We start from the raw sequence: 18,647 nt of genomic DNA, 5'->3' as shown, positions 1-18,647 counted from the left end.
TGAGGAAGTCATACAGCGTTCAAACAATAGAGGCCTAAGGGGGATTTGCTGGACGAATGGAAGAGCCCAGAATACATTAGAAAAGAGGTTCATACTGCATTTGAACCAAAAGCTCACTGTGCAATTCAAAAGAGTGAGGTAAACAGCTTTATCATTTGAATCTGCATTTGGTCAAAGTCAAAGAAATAGTTCAGCCAAAAATGAAAATAAGTTGAAAATGTGCTCACTCTTAGGCCATCCAAGATTAGGATGAGTTTGTCTCTTCATCTGATTTGGAGAAATGTAGCATTACATCACTTGCTCACCAGGGGATCCTCTGCAGAATGAGAGTCCAAACAGCTGTTAAAAACATCACAAGTAATCCACAGCACTCCAGTCCACAGTTAACATATTGTAAAGAGAAAAGCTCCATGTTGGAAAGAAAACAAAATCCATCAAGGCGTTTTTTAAACTTAAAACTAAAAGTCCATAAAACACTTTGTTCAGTTAAAAAGTTGTCTTGTCTGAATCAAGAGAGAAATAAGTGCAGATGAAGCCAAAAAAGTTCTAAACAAATATGTGGATGGATTTTGATGTGAAAAGAAAACAACAGAAGATGGAATTTTCCACGGCCTTATTATGAATTGCAAACAGAAATTATGGTTTGAAGTGAAAACAGCTTATTGACTGATTTGTTTCTTACAAAAACACAGCTTTTCACTTCACAAGATATTAACTGATGGACTGGAGTGGTGTGGATTATTGTGATGTTTTTAGCAGCTGTTTGGACTCTCATTCTGACGGCACCCATTCACTGCAGATGAGCAAGTGATGCAATGCTACATTTCTACAAATCTGTTCTGATGAAGAAACATACTCTAATCTTGATTGGCTTGAGGGAGAGAAAATCACTTCTGATTTGACAAAACTACAATTCCCATCTTTCTCTTTGAAAAAATGGTTAATTAATGGCCACTTATTATTAACATAGCATTACAAAGAAGCACAAACACAGATCTTTATGCTTCTTCTTACTTATTGTTGTCGTATTAATCAAGTCAGTCGTCATGAGGCCTGAACACAGTCTGGTTTGTTCGAGTGTCTGTCAGTATTTAATTTTACACACAGCAGGACAGAGGAGAGCTCAACATCCCGTCTGTTCCTTCATTGATTTATAGTTGAGAAACTGAGCAGTGCTGCCTCTCCCTCTGCATTTATTTCCTTATCGACTCAGACTTGTTTTCACAGTTTGCCACAGAAACTTACAGTTGTTTGTGCAGTATGCCATAAAAGATTACTCGGCGCATGACAGATTATTATACAGTGGATCTTAAAAGAATTGCATTTATCTCAGCTGTATTAGTAAGGTTAAGAAGCCCATGTTATTGCAAAAGGTTCAAGCCTTTTTAACCTTATACTGCATAAAACAAAAGAAGTGCATTGCCCTTTCTTTATTTAAGTTTGTGACACAAAGCTCAAGACTGTCTTGTATAGTCTTGCAATGCACAAATTAAGAAATGTAATAGATCATGCATGTATTTTATGCATACAGACAATTTGAAAACTTTGCATAGCATACTACAGAAATATATATATTTGTAGTAAAACCATAGTAAATTTTCATAAGGGATGTACTTCCAGGTTAACAAAAAAAATTGTAATAAAGTTACACCTTACAAGGACACAAAGGATGAATATAGAGATACAGTTGTAACTGTTTTAAGATTAACACAGCTTTTTCCATGTTACTTCTGTTTTTAATGTGTTTTTGATCAAATAAATGCAGCCTTGGTGAGCAGAAGAGAAAACCTTCAAAAACATAATAAAAAAAAATATTACCGACCACAAACCTTTGAGTGTATTATTATAAGTGTATTAACTATTTAAAATCAGTGGAAAAAATATGTCAAAATATACCTGTATTAAAGACACAATCTATGAAAACAATTTTATGCAGCATTGCTTCTCAAGAAAATTAAGTTTAATTTTTAAGTATGCTACATGGTTTATTAAGAAAATTGTAAACTGGAAATCCATATCATGGTATCCCTAGTGGCCTAGCGTAGTATTACAGCATACAATTTACACATTATGCTTAAAACGCATGCGTTTTTTATGAGAAAGTTTCTGCGTACATTACTGCTGCATGTCTCTTTTCCTTACTACAAGTAGGATGCAGAACCTGTTGAAACCTGGTGCACTGAACAGTTGAATTTTGGGAGAGCTTTCCAATCTTGTCTGCTTGGCATTTTATATACAAAAATCTGTTTAAACAAAGACTCAGCAAAAGTGTACAAAGCGTGGCCCTTTCCCAGAGCATACACACCTGTCCCTCTGGGCATTTTCTAAAGGCTGAACAAAAGCACCTATATCTGCGTAAAATCTTTCATATGACTCAATGAGCACAGCATACAAAACACATCATGCATTAGAGAGCCAATTCCAGTCATTCATACTCGGATAGCGCTCTTTCCCAACAGGAGTGGAGTGCACTCAATCTATGACGCTAACTGTAAATTAAAAAGAGCTGTAGATTTAACAGAGAGACATGCTTGAGTTCACGTGGAAGTGAAACAGAGAGAGGGAGAGTCTGGAAAAGGTCAAAGCTAATGGCTAAAACCACACATATATAGTTCTTGCATTTAAGAAAAATGTGTCTATCCACCACTAGTTAATTGGTAATATAGATAACCACTGACCCTTTCAGCTGATGTCACACTGATGCATTTGACTTTCAGAACTGTTCTTGGGCATCTTAGAATCAGCTACTAAGACCAGATGAGATAGATTAAAGTGACCTGAAATAGTCTGAGTTAACAACAATAGAAAAATGCATCAATGGTGCTAATGGTTTCACACACTGACAAAGACTATAGTAAAGGATTTACTTTGAATTTACACTTAGAAATTGTTAGTAAATGTAATAGTTTACAAATAATTAATAATTAATAATTAAAAAAAAAAACTGCCGGTAACACAATGAACTAAATGTGAAACACGGAAACAGTATACTCCAATAATAAAGTTTTATTTACAAAGCAAATCAACTCACTTTTTCTCAAAAGCACATTTATACATTGTTCTGTAAAGAACTTTATAAATACAATATTGCCGTATGTTTTGCCAGGAAATACTATTTTAGTTTTTCTACTTCGAGATTTCATGTTTATTTTACTTGTCGTTTCTTTACAATTATTCATGAAATTTACTAGCAATTTATTTTGTTTCAAAGTGAATCATACATAGTGTAATATTAACCCATTAGCTTTAAATACAATATAATTTTCCTGGACAAAAACCTGTGCTGCTTAAAGCTGCTTGCAGTGAGGTAATCTAACTGATGCTTGTGCCTTTCTAGATTTGTGTGCAATACAGTGAGCAATTTGTGACAGGTCTGTAGGTCTTCCAGCTGAGACTGGAATGAACTTTACATAGATGAGGTAAAAAAAAAAATAAAGCTCTTCGATGATGTGTAGAACAGGCATCTAAATCTACACTGGCACATGGAAGGGAACACCATGCCCAGAATCTGAAAAATAATGCTGATGCATTGCAGAGTTCTCAAGCTGCCTCTCCTGACAGTTTTAAATGTAATGAAAAGATAGTCAAAAGCTTCAATAATGCTCAGAACTGCAGGATCTGCAAAGCTCCTGACCGCTTTAGTACCGATACCAAATTACAGAACGAGGACAGGTGCAGCCCGGCAATACTGAGCACTAACCACCGTTCAATCAAGGATTCAGTTTTAATAGAAAAATCAACTTAAGTAAAGATTGCAAAAACAAGCCACACACACAAACTCTCACACACACACACACACACACACACCACTTTTAGCAATGATAGACTACAAGGGCAATGTCATACAGGTTAATAAAAGCACTAAACCCCAGTATAATTGCTTCCTCATTTAGTATAGGTTGAGTTTCTAATGACTTAAAAGGTAAATGTTTAGTTGCCAAGCTACAATTTCTTCAAAAAGAGCGTGTGCCAGCTTTCCTGGAAACATTTCATGTGGCAGCATTTCTCATTAAAGTGTAGTTGACCCCAAAAAATTACTGACCCCCACAAAAGTATATGTTTTAGAGAAAGTTAAAACTGCTCTCTCTCTCTCTGTCTCTCTCTCTCTCTCTCTCTCTCTCTCTCTATATATATATATATATATATATATATATATATATATATATATATATATATATATATATATACATATATATGTATATAGTTAAACAGGTTTGTAATGACATGAGGGTGAGTGAATGTTTTTTTGGGGTGAACTGTCCCTTTAATGATGGAATGTTGGCTTGTTACTCAGAATATTAGTTTTAAAATTATTAACCTTTCCGATCAAACCAATATCTTGGATACTAATGAGATTTGTGTTTCATTTCAGTTGCTGTGTATTTACATTCAGTGAGGAGGTTTATGAGGTTATTGTGGTCTGTAGATAATGCTGTGACAACAACAAATCTGTGGTTTTACTTAAAGTAATAGCTGTCTGCTTCATGCTATGCTGTGTGTGATTGATCCTCGGTGTGTGTAGATGCCATCCTCAGATGGGAACGCTCTGCATTGAGATTTATTTACAGTCTTTGTGTGTTTGCCAGGGCAGTTCACATACATGGATCAAGGGCATGTGAATGGGTGACTTAGGGGATGCAGGCCAGAGATAAATGTAGAACTGGGATGGGCGGCTTTTCCTGACACTCATTTGTCACTGCGTTGGTTTTTGTGTTTATCTCAACTGCTCTGTGGCTATAGATGCAAAGATCACTCTAGGATTATGAGTTGTGTAGTGCTAATCATTAGTGATGTTTGCAACAACAACCTAGCAACAGCCAGCACACCCTAGCAACCACATAATAATGACTTTATAACCAAAGCAACTGCATACATTGTTGTGGCAGGTTTTGAAAAGGCAAACCAATCACAATCACATTATTTTTACACATTTAAATCTAGCTAATCTTAATATTTCACTGACGACCAGCTTCAGTTCAGCATTTGCATTACAGATTTACAGGATATATGATGCATAAAAGCAGCTGTTTAAGAATCACTCTTAAATCCTCTTATTTAAATAGTCAAAGTGTAATCTATATACTCTATACTATATATCTGCCAACAAACAAACAGAAGTCATTCTTGCTACACTATTAAAAATATAATACATTCCAAAAAGGGCTTTTCACAAATAAACGTTCCAAAAAGGGCTTTTTTTCCCCAAATAAGCATTCCAAAGCATTCACAGTGTATCGCATAGAACAATCATTTTTGTCCTTGAGTGAACAGTGAAGAACATTTTACAAATCTAAAGAAAGTTTTTCCACTATAAAAAACCTTTTGTGGAATGGAAAAGTTCCATGAAAATTGTAATTTCTTCATGGAACACTCATGGAAATAAAGAATCTTTATTTTAAACAGTGTGCATTTCACAATTTTACAAACATATATCTACATACAAAAGAACATAAAACATAAATGAACATAAAGCAGCATACAGAGGGGTGAAAGCATCACAACAGTCTCATGACCTATAGCTTTATGACGCTTGTGTCCTTTTGATGCAGAATTAATGCTCAGAATGACTAAAACACATGATAAAAGATAAGAGAATCTTCAGTATTTCCAGAAAAGAGCATAAGAATGCATTAATTTTTCAAAATAAAAAAAGTGAAATGATTCTTTATATTATAGTAATTGCTATGAAAATGATGTCACAATGTGACATATAATCTTATAAAAAATGTATAAAAATGTTGATGATCATTCAGTCCATTTCTTTTCTTTTTATATTTTTCGGGTACAATATATAACCCAGCCATAAGATCCACCCAACCAGAATGAACCTAAGTAAATAAAAAATATTAATCAAACTATTAAAAAAACCTAATCACATTCTGTCTGGTCTCGCCTCATTCAGTATCTGTGCTTGAGTACACACTGTTGACAACAGCACACACACCTTTTTTGTGACTGCATGCCCTCTTCCATTTTTAACTTTGACATTTTCCAGCCCTCTGTTTGAACAGAGCAACCCAAGAGATCAGAGAGAGAGAGAGACAACACAATGCTGGAGAAGGTGCTGCTCTCAGCTCCAGGAAATCTGATGATGAAATAAATGTCTATCAGGAGTCTCGGAGTATCATGTTATCATTCTACTAGTGCTATTTTTGCAGCATTCTGCATGTTTATTATGTACAATATGCACATTTCCTATGCATGGAATACCTGGATGATATTCAAATGCAGATATTGGAAAGTGTGAACTAGAATAGTTTGCAAGAGACGTTTAATGTCACAAACAATCTCTGTAGTCCCATTTAGCCACTTGTATTAAGTAAAAGCCTTTAAAAAAATCACAAATCAGATATTGCTGATGTATTTTATGTTGTGGAATAAAATACATCATTAAAATTATCTTGAGCTTGTTTTCACCGATCTTATTTCAGGCCAAAAACCCATTGACTTCAGGACGATTAAACTGAAGTTCAAACTAGCAGATGATCAAATATTTTTTTGATGATAACAAGATGTAAAAACTAAGACATTAAGACACTAAGACTTAAAACATGTGCATGTCACATTCACCTTAAAATCAAAAGAACAAAATTAGAAATCATTGTTAGAATCATAAATACTGTGCAAAAAAATAATAATTTTAGGACAAAATATGATTTTGACATTTTGAAAAAAATACTTTTTTTTTTATTAAAGTTGCCCCAAATTTTCATTATTGTAATGCAAGCAGAAAGGTATTTTAAATTAGTTTAATTGCATTATATTCACATGATTCTGATCATTTTACCATTGCCCTTTGTAATTCTTCTAGTTCTGTAATGACTAATGAATCAGAAGTCTTGCGCATACACAGAAAATAGCTTACTTCTGGGTTCCACAATAAAGTGAATACAGTATGCTGTAAACTACTCTGCTATTATAAAAAAAAAACAGCCGCCATGAAGCTCGGTAACTACATTGGCCCTTCTGAATGAAACACTGCATTTCATTGACCCAGATGATATTTTAATGGATAACACTTGCAAATCATTGTATCATAATTCTCTGACCTGCAATGTGAAGTCTATCAGTGCAAACAGCATGTGATGGAACACAATGAGATTGAAGGAGAGAGAGCGTGATAAGAGGGACGTGGAAAAGAGGCAATCCATTCCTCTGCATTAGTCAAGCAGGTTATATTGCTAGATGAGTCTGAGGAGGAAGAGAATATCACTGAGGAGACAATGATGCATGATCCAATCAAACACGCAGCTCACTGAGGAGTAACCGGAGCCAACTGCACTGATTACTACGACACGGGAGAGAGCGATGAGAGAAAGACGAGTCTGCAATGGGAATCCCCGAGGTTTACTCACACAACTGTCTGTTTGACCTACATCAACCGGCTTTAAAGGAGAAGATCACCCCCCAATAAAAACAACATCCAGACATTATTTACTCATGCAGTAAAAAAAAAATTACATTGAATATATTTGAATCACATATACAGTTTCTGTCCATTTGGATTACATAGTTCAAAATAAAGAAATAAACCTGTTATAAATAAAAATGCTATGCATAAGTGTCAGTCATACATAAATGAAAGAGGTGAGATTTCTGTAATAGCACTTATAAAGTGAAGTTTTAAATATAAACAGGATTATATATTTCTATTCAATAAATCCAATTTGTAAAATTATCATACGTTTTAACTACCGGTAACTGAAAATTGTTTGTTCCACCAACCTACTAAAGTTAATGCAATGCTTATTTGTCAGTCATACATAAATGAAACAGCTATTATAGGTATGATTATGAAAATAAAAAAACCTTAGCATTGTTAATAAACTATTTGAATCTATTTTTACTTAATTTAAATAATTGTATTTTGAAAAAGCATATAATCAAATATACTGTATATTCATATAATATATTATAAAATAAACAATTATTATTATTTTTAGTAGTAGTATTAATAGACAATAATAATAATTATTATTGTTGCATTACAAAATATCAAACTAAGTGTCATTAGTAAATATTGCACCTATTTGATTTTATTTAAATCATATTTTCCAAATTCATTTATTAATTTTGCTTAGAATCAGCATAAATCTGTTCATTGTGAAATCAATTACATTTATTCAGTTAAAGAGGATGCATATTTTCTTTTTCTTTGGAACACAAAAAGAAGACGTTTCCAAAAGGATTGTAAAGTTCGAAAACACAAAGTGTATGCAAAAGAAAAAGCAACATGTTATGACTGATATATTCTTAAAAGGTAAGATTAATGAGTAAAACCGGAAGAAGAAACACGCCTCAGCTTGTGGAGTCGATGGTGGTGGTCTCTCCTGAGAGTCTCCAGAAAACAGTTTCTGTTCAGACAGGCGTGTAATAGTCTGAGCTCACATGATTACTGTACGCACTTCTATTCTATCAGCGTCCTCCAACCAAACCTAATAGCTCCGTCGCCACACAGGTCATAAGGACAGATCTAGACTCATTTAAACCTGCTTCGTCAACTCGTTTTCAGCTTTTTGCCCACGTCTTTTGACTTTTACACTACTGTTAAAGTCTGAGAAAATGTTCCAACTTTGCCAATTTTAAATCAGGCCAAACATTTTCCTTTTGTTCCAATGGGGAATAAAAATCATAACCGAGTTCTTCCTTAAAATCTCAATTGTTCCCATGTGACAGTAAGATTAAGTGAAGAGCTTCAGCCAAAGTTCAGACTGAGATGCTTTTTTTTTTTTAAAGAAAAAGACTACAGACAACAATGTCTTAAACCGTGCTCATTTGCTAAAGTTGATATGTAAATGAAACATAATGAAGAACTCTGTATATATCTCCTGAGCAATACCATTCTCCTCCAGAAGCCTGCAAAGCCAAGATTGGCAGTATACACTGCACACTGCAGCCGCAACGATAACTCATCATTCAGACATCTCTAAAACATTTCACTGAAATGTGTAACATGACTTCGTCATAAACAACAATACAAATTACTTGACTCATCCGTGTCTATTTTTGTTTCTCCTAAGGAATTTTAGGAGCAACATCTGAGACAAATTTGATACTTATATGCAACATGACTTCCAAAATCCAAGGCTTTCATTCTCAGGCTGTTCTCAAAATAAACTACAGTAAATGTCTTACAAAACTAGTAAGCCATTTCACTTGGTAATACGTCACAATAGGGAAGAAAATTCGATTGCAATTTTAGTTTCATCTCGACTTTAAATAAACAATGCATCTACTGTATCAGTACAGAAAAAAGATGAAATAATCTAATGAAAATAGAAACTAAATATTTTACAAATTATATTTAACACATATTTGTAATATTGATTTTTCACTAGTTAAACTGATATACTATTTCAGGAAAATTTGAGATAATTTTAGGATACGGGGTTTCTTGCACAAGGTCGGTCCATGGTTATATAAAACCCCTGTACTAGACTACACTTGATCTATAATTATCAAGCTCTGCATACTGTATAAAGGCTGCATCCTTAATTAAATAAATAAATGCAAATGTAAACATAAACAGCCAATTAATGTTTGTGATTCATAAAGTGGTTCTATTTATAGTAAACCTGTTCAAGTGCTGAGCAGGATTCTCAGTTGTTAGCGTCTGGCCACTAATGAAGCTCTCCTGTCTTGCTGATGTGAGTGATGAGTGATGGTTGTAGCCTGCAGAAACGTCTCTAGAGCTCTGCAACAAACAATTTCTAAGAGCATGTTACTAACCGCCTGTCTTAAACAGAGTTTCCTCTCACCCTGAGCTGAAGCCGCTCTGCTTCTGCGATCCTGCTTGACTAATAATACAAAAAAATAAAAAAATATATACAACACTTCTACTAAAAGACTATGAGTAATAGAATTAACAAAGCGGTTATTCTTGGGTCTGACATATCGCATCTTCCTTTTCACAATACTGCATAGATTTTCTATGGGGTTAAGGTCAGACGAGTTTGCTGGCCAATTAAGAACAGGGGTACCATGGTCCTTAAACCAGGTACTAGTAGCTTTGGCGCTGTGTGCTGATGCCAAGTCCTTTTGGAAAATGAAATCTGCATCTCCATAAAGTTGGTCAGCAGCATGAAGCATGAAGTGCTCTAAAACTTCCTGGTATACAGCTGTGTTGACCTTGGACCTCAGAAAACACAGTGGACAGACACCAGCAGATGACATGGCACCCCAAACCATCACTGACTGTGGAAACTTTACACTGGACCTCAAGCAACGTGGATTGTGTGCCTCTCCTCTCTTCCTCCAGACTCTGGGGCCCTGATTTCCAAAAGAAATGCAAAATTTACTTTCATCAGAAAACATAACTTTGGACCACTCAGCTGCAGTCCAGTCCTTTTTGAAGAGAGACGCTTCTGACGCTGTCTGTTGTTCAAGAGTGGCTTGACACAAGGAATGTGACAGCTGAAACCCATGTCTTGCATAAGTCTGTGCGTAGTGGTTCAGTCCCCAGTTTTTGAATCTCCCCCACATTTTTGAATGGGTTTTGTTTCACAATCCTCTCCAGGGTGCTGTTATCCCTATTGCTTGTACACTTTTTTCTACCGCATCTTTTCCTTCCCTTCCCCTTCCCTGTGCTTGGACACAGAGCTCTGTGAACAGCCATCCTCTTTTGCAATGACTTTTTGTGTATAGCCCTCCTTTTGCAAGGTGTCAGTGGTTGTCTTTTGGACAACTGTCAAGTCAGCAGTCTTCCCCATGATTGTGTAGCCTACAGAACTAGACTGAGAGACCATTTAAAGGTGTTTTGAGTTAATTTGCTTATTAGAGTGTGGCACCATGTGTCTTCAATATTGAACCTTTTCACAATATTCAAATTTTCTGAGATACTGAATTTGGGATTTTCCTTACTTGTCAGTTATAAACATCAAAATTAAAAGAAATAAACATTTGAAATATATATCAGTCTGTGTGTAATGAATGAATATAATATACAAGATTCACTTTTTGAATGGAATTAGTGAAATAAATCAACTTTTTGATGATATTCTAATTATATGACCAGCACCTCTATATAGTATACATTTTAAAAGTCTGCCTTGTGGTCTCCCACATATACTAATGTTAAGAAATTTGGGGTACGTTTTTATTCAGCATGCATGCATGAAATTGAATGAGAGTAAAGACATTTATAATGTTATATAAATGCTGTTCTTTTGAATTCTCTAATTGTCAAATAATCACGAAGAATAAAATCAATCATGGTTTCCTTTTAATACTTTTTTAATGTTCAAAAACATTACAAAATCGTAGCCGATCTCAAACTTTTGAACATTACTGCAAATAATGCATGAATCATGTATTAAATGGATTAAAACAGTGATTGACTGGCAAATCAATTTTTCCCTATAATAATGTCTCAGTCAGAATGTAACTCACTGTGTGTGAAATGGCAGGGGTTTGGCTTAGATGAAGAGGAAGTGCCCGCGTCATCCCTAGAAAACCCCCGTCAGGATGAAGACTGAGCACCCTACATTTACTGACTTTGAAGCTCTTCTGGAGGCGGGAGGTAAATAGAGACTTCACACTGAGATTAAAGGTATGTTGGAGACTGAGACGGAAATAGAATGCACAAAAAACACATTAATTTAAGCTTAGCTGCTAAATAAAGTATGATTATACTTGCTAGACTGTGTTGCCTTTTATAAGTCCCACAGAGGGTTCTGCCTGCGAAAATGTACTGTAAATCAACCACATTTGTTTTACACGGCATTTAGAGAAAAAGTAGTAGTTACAATAAAGCTTTGTTTACAATAAAAAAAAAGATAGAGAAAAAGGGATTAGTTTACTAGTACTCTTTTTATCAACATTTTAGTTACATTATAGTTAGCTAAAACTAAAACCATAAATAAAAATAAATCTATGTGTCTGTGTGTATTTAATATGTTATTTAGTATGGTATTATACATTTAATATATACTGTAGAATCTATACAAATATATACAGGTGCATCTAAATAAATTAAAAGAAAGTAAATTTATTTCAGTAATTTAACTCAAATTGTGAAACTCGTGTATTTAATAAATTCAGTGCACACAGAATGAAGTAGTTTAAGTCTTTGGTTCTTTTAATTGTGATGATTTTGGCTCACATTTAACAAAAACCCACAAATTCACGATCTCAACAAATTAGAATACTTCATAAAAAAACATTTTTAGTGAATTTTTGGCCTTCTGGAAAGTATGTTCATTTACTGTACATGTACTCAATACTTGGTAGGGGCTCTTTTTGCTTTGAAATGAACAAACTTTTCCACGGCATTCTAATTTATTGAGATACAGCTGTAAAAAAAATAATAAAATGAAAAAAACATGAAAAAACAAAATTACTAAAATTTAAATTAAAATGTAAAGCAAAAAACAGAAAACATAAAAAATATATATCTTATTCAAAATACTTATAAAACTTCTAATAGTATATAAAATCACACTGCATGGCACATGACAAAAGTATTAATTTTATCAACATTTCAAATCATGAACATTATGGTTAACTAAAACTAAAATCCTTTATTTTTTTTACTTCCAATTTTTCAGCCATTTCTGGCCTTTTTGGTTGTACAGTATGGATCACACTGTATACTACCAAGCAAGAAAACTTTATATATACAGTCGTGGCCAAAAGTTTTGAGAATGACATTAATATTGGAAATTGGAAAAGTTGCTGCTTAAGTTTTTATAATAGCAATTTGCATATACTCCAGAATGTTATGAAGAGTGATCAGATGAATTGCATAGTCCTTCTTTGCCATGAAAATTAACTTAATCCCAAAAAAACCTTTCCACTTCATTTTATTGCTGTCATTAAAGGACCTGCTGAGATCATTTCAGTAATCGTCTTGTTAACTCAGGTGAGAATGTTGACGAGCACAAAGCTGGAGATCATTATGTCAGGCTGATTGGGTTAGAATGGCAGACTTGACATGTTAAAAGGAGGGTGATGCTTGAAATCATTGCTCTGCCATTGTTAACCATGGTGACCTGCAAAGAAACGCGTGCAGCCATCATTGCGTTGCATAAAAATGGCTTCACAGGCAAGGATATTGTGGCTACTAAGATTGCACCTAAATCAACAATTTATAGGATCATCAAGAACTTTAAGGAAAGAGGTTCAATTCATGTAAAGAAGGCTTCAGGGCGTCCAAGAAAGTCCAGCAAGCGCCAGGATGGTCTCCTAAAGAGGATTCAGCTGCGGGATCGGAGTGCCACCAGTGCAGAGCTTGCTCAGGAATGGCAGCAGGCAGGTGTGAGCGCATCTGCACGCACAGTGAGGCCAAGACTTTTGGAAGATGGCCTGGTGTCAAGAAGGGCAGCAAAGAAGCCACTTCTCTCCAAAAAAAACATCAGGGACAGATTGATCTTCTGCAGAAAGTATAGTGAATGGACTGCTGAGGACTGGGGCAAAGTCATATTCTCCGATGAAGCCCCTTTCTGATTGTTTGGGGCATCTGGAAAAAGCTTTGTCCGAAGAAGAAAAGGTGAGCGCTACCATCAGTCCTGTGTCATGCCAACAGTAAAGCATCCTGACACCATTCATGTGTGGGGTTGCATCTCATCCAAGGGAGTGGGCTCACTCATAATTCTGCCCAAAAACACAGCCATGAATAAAGAATGGTACCAAAACACCCTCCAACAGCAACTTCTTCCAACAATCCAACAACATTTTGGTGAAGAACAATGCATTTTCCAACACGATGGAGCACCGTGTCATAAGGCAAAAGTCATAACTAAGTGGCTCGGGGACAAGAATGTTGAAAATTTGGGTCCATGGCCTGGAAACTTCCCAGATCTTAATCCCATTGAGAACTTGTGGTCAATGGCGGGTGGACAAACAAAAACCCACTAGTTCTGACAAACTCCAAGAAGTGATTATGAAAGAATGGGTTGCTATCAGTCAGGATTTGGCCCAGAAGTTGATTGAGAGCATGCCCAGTCGAATTGCAGAGGTCCTGAAAAAGAAGGGCCAACACACTTTTTGAAAACTAATATTTATGTAATTCTCAAAACTTTTGGCCACGACTGTATATATATATATATATATATATATATATATATATATATATATGAAATAAACCTAAAAACAATGCATGCACACATCTCTACACCCAGTCCTGATGCTTTTGAGCCGGGGAGGATAGCATTTAAACCTGACAGAGAATGGCCTCGCTGTCAGTCTACACCCTATTTTTCATTTGTGGAGGCGGTCACCAGCTATCTGTAGAGCATTTGAGGTTGCGTGAATCTGCTTCAGTGAAAGTACTGCTGAATACATTACTCAGAACTACAAAGTGCACGGCTATTGATTACTCACTGCAGATGGAAAGTGTAAAACAGGAGCCAAGGTCCGTAGGAAGCAAATATACACAATAACCAGAGGGGCACCTCGGAGGGATACTTGCTCTTTAGTGACCTATAACAGGGTAAATGTTATCCAGGACATGTGGGCATCAGCACATTTGGTTTTTGGGACATGAGCCCCACAGCAAACTGCAAGCCTTAGGCTTGGTCCTGAATGCAGAAGTCCAGCAGGGAGTTGGCTTGGCTTTGCTTGGCTTAGCCGCAGCCTGGTACCGGTGAGAGAGTCAACACTAGAGGGTGTTTATTGGTCTTCAGAGGACTTATGCTGGGGAAATGCCAATGGAAAAGTGAAGTCTCTGCAGAGAGCAAGGAAATGTTGCCTCGGCAAGGAAAAAGTGCACAGTGAGTTTCTATGAAAGGTCAGGGAGTCAAGCAAGGTGCCAGAGGCTATTGCTGATAAAAATAAATCAGCACATGTATTGCTGTTGTACTACTTTGCATTTATGAGCCCTGTAGTTCAATTCAAGGTAAGTGGTGCTGCAAAAGCAAACTGGAGGAGGCAAACCTATAATAACACACACATAAATAGATACAGATTGCATTTTATATCTATCTTTGGGGAAACCTTTTATGTGCAGGTTTTTAGACATAGTAACTCAGTGAAATACGAGTGGATTGCAGCTCCTAAAGAGATAGTTCACCCCAAAAATAATACAAAACCAATTGTTCTCACATGTCTTTTCAATAAAATGAAAGAGGACAGTGATTTATACTGACAAGCTCTAAAGGGAAAAACATAAGCACTATAAGTATTCCATATAATTTGTATCCTAAGTCCTCTAAAGTAACACAACAGCTTTAAATGAGTTAAAGACTAAAAAAATCATATTGATAATATTACTATATGCAAGAGTTCTCACGTATAATTAACATATATGCATATTTGTATATTCAATTTTGGTCTATCAAGACTTATCAGGTTTGAAACCTAAAAGCACAAATGAGATCTATGGTAGCAGAAACGATTTTCAGGCAACGAGTTTTGACAGCTTTTGTTTTCCTCACATTTTGTAGTACCTTTGCAATCAACTGAAGAAACAAAGCCATACTTACAGTACCCAGCTAAAAAAAAAAACGAATAGAACTAAAAAATAGAACGTTTTGCCAACACTCCTATTAGGTTATGAAAACATTATTTCTAAATTTTCTATGAACATTCAAAATGACCAGAATTTATTTATTTATTTATTTTATGCTAATGGAATGTTGCATTTCATCATTTTGCAAACACTGGAACATTAGTTTTGAATTTTCTAAAACAAGTACTAAAATTGTTAAAACATTTCAGGAAAAAAAAATTCCATGAATTATAAAATAACCATTTTAAATAATAATGTTTTGAGAACACGATTAAAGACCAAAATCCTATTAATGTTACTGGAACAGAACGTTATAGCCAAAGTTTTCACAACATTCTCTTTTAGTAATGCACTAATTACTGCAGAAACTACATGAGCCAAAATGTTCATTTTTGAGTATACTACTGTATCTTTTTAAGAAAAGCACTGGAATCATATTCTAGTAGACCATGGATATTAATAATTAAGAATAGTTATTCCCACAAGAGAAAATCCTGCATTTGGTAACTTACCAATAGTAGACACCACTGTCCCAACAAAATAAAACGCCCCTGTAAAATCCCATCTGGGTCGAAGGGCATCGACCCGAACTCCAGCAGCAATCGCAGCCTCGTACTCTTTCAGGAAGGCGCCCAGATCTTGTAAGCTGATATTGAACGTATCGCTAAAGTTCAGGAGAGTCCGGTTCCAGCGCCGGTGTGCTCGCAGCTCAGACGGCCTCTCGATGGCGGAAAACACCGCAGCGCCACACAGCAGGTATACGATGATGAGCACGGCGAGCAGCAGAAAGCGCCCATTGTCTTCGTTAATGTGAAGGGAGCGGCAGCCCTGCAGTCGCTGCGCCGGCATCATCCAGATTTCAGCACCACGGGCGCAGTGGACAGCGACCAATGCAATGACATGGACCCTCTAGAGCTGCGCCTTCAGGATAATCCAAGACCTCCTGAGATCATGCTAATAATGGGATAGCACGTATCAAACACGGCAGAGAAGTTTTACATGAGATAATGACTTCATTTAACACACTTACCAGCTCACTTGATCCATTTCTCATTATCAAAGGCACGGATCCTCTCGAGCTGCTGCTTTGGACACTCCGATCTTCAAGGATATTGCAGGTTAACAATAGGATGATTTGCATTAAACAGGCAGGATACGAGAAAGAACTGATTTTGACTTTAATAAATTTCTCCTTTCTGTTTTGGAAAACTCAATATCTCGACTATTAACGTCAATTACGCATTTACTTGTAAACTGTCACTTTCTAAATAACTTACCCAAATCATTCAAGTTCTTTGAGGTAAATGTCTTTTAAAACACCACTTGTGGATCCGCTTTAGTAGATTTAGTTCGTTAAATAGCAAGACTCACCCTCGTGCTCAATAAAGTAGTTCTCCGTCCATCTCCGTCTCCATCGCATTGATTGTTTATCCACATAAATCCACCTATAAAGTGTTCAGATGCACGCTAAAATCCTTTGAATTTCCAAAGGCTCCTGGTTGTGTTATATTTCTGGGATGCAGCAGTGTGTCCTCCTGCTTTTCCATGTTGCCGTTGAAGCATCCAGCTCATCCTCATGCGCCAAATCTCTCATCCCGTGAATCACATTAATTTATGCTTCAGTGAAAGATACAGCGGGCTAAATGCAAATAAATACATTTAGCGACCATATAAGAGAGATTTTTTGCACTTTTTGTGAGGCAGATCTCCAGTCTATCCGCTGTGGGATGTTTGATGCCCGCAGTCCTAATGAAGCTGATCTGGTTTAGATCAAATCTGTGCGCACTATGATTTACACTACAGTAATACAGTGAAGATCTCCAATGCTTTTTAATTAACACAATGGTCATTAATCAAAATTTGATTTGAAATATGAAATCCACATCTAGTGTTCGTGTAAAAAATAAATTAATAAAAAAATATATATATTTATCTGTCAGGTTCACATTCCATTTTAATCTGGATGTGTTTTTACACTTAAGTGCTTTTAATATTCAAACCCCCTCTTTTCCACACTACCCCTTTCATTCGAGCAGCAAAAAGCCTATTCTGTTTTATTTCATCTTTGTTTTGCGTCGTAAATTTGTTGTTTTGGAGGGAAACGCGAAGATGTTGAATCGAAGAGCGCGCGGGACACTTTTTCACGCTCCTTTTCTCTCGAAATCCTAAGGAACCGCCAAAACCACCAGCCTTGAAGAGAAATGTGTGGACAATAACGTGACAAATGTGGTAAATGTTGCTTCCATTCCCTAGTAAGTCCATTTCGCGCACGCGTTGGCACAGACTCCCCAGGAATCACGAGGAAATGATGCGGCACGCGTTTCTACAACTACTACACTATTAGAGCTGCTCGAGCGCACCACGATAACAGCAAGAGGTGGGGCTGGGGTTTTTTTTCTGAAAATTAATCGATGGCATAATTACCTGTGTCCAGCATTACCCCATTCCTGACGCAGTAATGGATGAGCCTGACTGCAATGCAATGGCTGGCATGTTTAAAATCCAGAGTCTTTCATGCAGTAAGTGCTTGATTACATAAATCAGTAGTTTTCTGAACTGTTAGGTCACACTGTAGCTCACTGTTTTCATGCAACAGCGTAGTTAGGTAACAAAGTACTGATTGATCCAGATTAACAACATCTACTTGAATGAACGATACACTCACTCAAGAATCACTGCATCATTTACTCATGTCATGTCCATTACAAACCCCAATGACTTTTTATTCTGTGATATGAATAATGAGGAGTTAAGCAGAATACCAAAGATTACTTTTTTGCCCGTTTTTACTTGGTTTTATTGTTTGGACAGTCTGATCTTGGGGAGAAAAACGTGTAGATGCATTTTAGATGGGAAAGCTATGTAATCAAAGTGTGTTGACACGCATATAATTAAAGTCCATAGCTGTTCAGGCCACATGCATGAACTGTAAACCTCCAAAACCAAGCAAAGTCAGCATAAAAAAGTTTGTGAACCCCTTTTTGTGAGCTCAAATATCAGTAACTGTCAAAAAATACCATAAAAGTAATCTATAAGACTTGAGTGCTTGCAAATAAGTGAATTTACCAAGTGAATTAAGTGAATTTTTTTTTGTTATACACTGAAAATATTCCCTTGTCCCTGCTTGTCCCAATTTGATGCAGCAATAAGCATGAATGCAATTTGAGAGCTGTGGTGGACTGAATGCTTAATATATTGCTTT

The 18,647-nt window shown here is 36.0% G+C and overlaps 1 protein-coding gene across 1 annotated transcript in view; it reads right to left on the bottom strand.

Annotated features, from left to right (window-relative positions):
- Positions 1-17,194, bottom strand: part of LOC132110396 (potassium channel subfamily K member 12-like) — a 28,393-nt gene extending 11,199 nt beyond the window's left edge. The window contains exons 1-3 of the mRNA XM_059516963.1: positions 16,817-17,194; positions 16,476-16,546; positions 15,958-16,399 (exon numbers count right to left, since the gene is read on the bottom strand). Of these exons, the coding sequence (XP_059372946.1) occupies positions 15,958-16,297 (340 nt within the window). The 5' untranslated portion in view covers positions 16,298-16,399; positions 16,476-16,546; positions 16,817-17,194. The remainder of the gene's footprint in view (positions 1-15,957; positions 16,400-16,475; positions 16,547-16,816) is intronic.
- Positions 17,195-18,647: the final 1,453 nt, after the last annotated feature.

Source organism: Carassius carassius, chromosome 30 (assembly GCF_963082965.1).
Source record: "Carassius carassius chromosome 30, fCarCar2.1, whole genome shotgun sequence".
NCBI lineage: Eukaryota > Metazoa > Chordata > Actinopteri > Cypriniformes > Cyprinidae > Carassius > Carassius carassius.
Note: the sequence above shows the minus strand (reverse complement) of the source record. Positions and strands in the feature narration are given on the sequence as shown.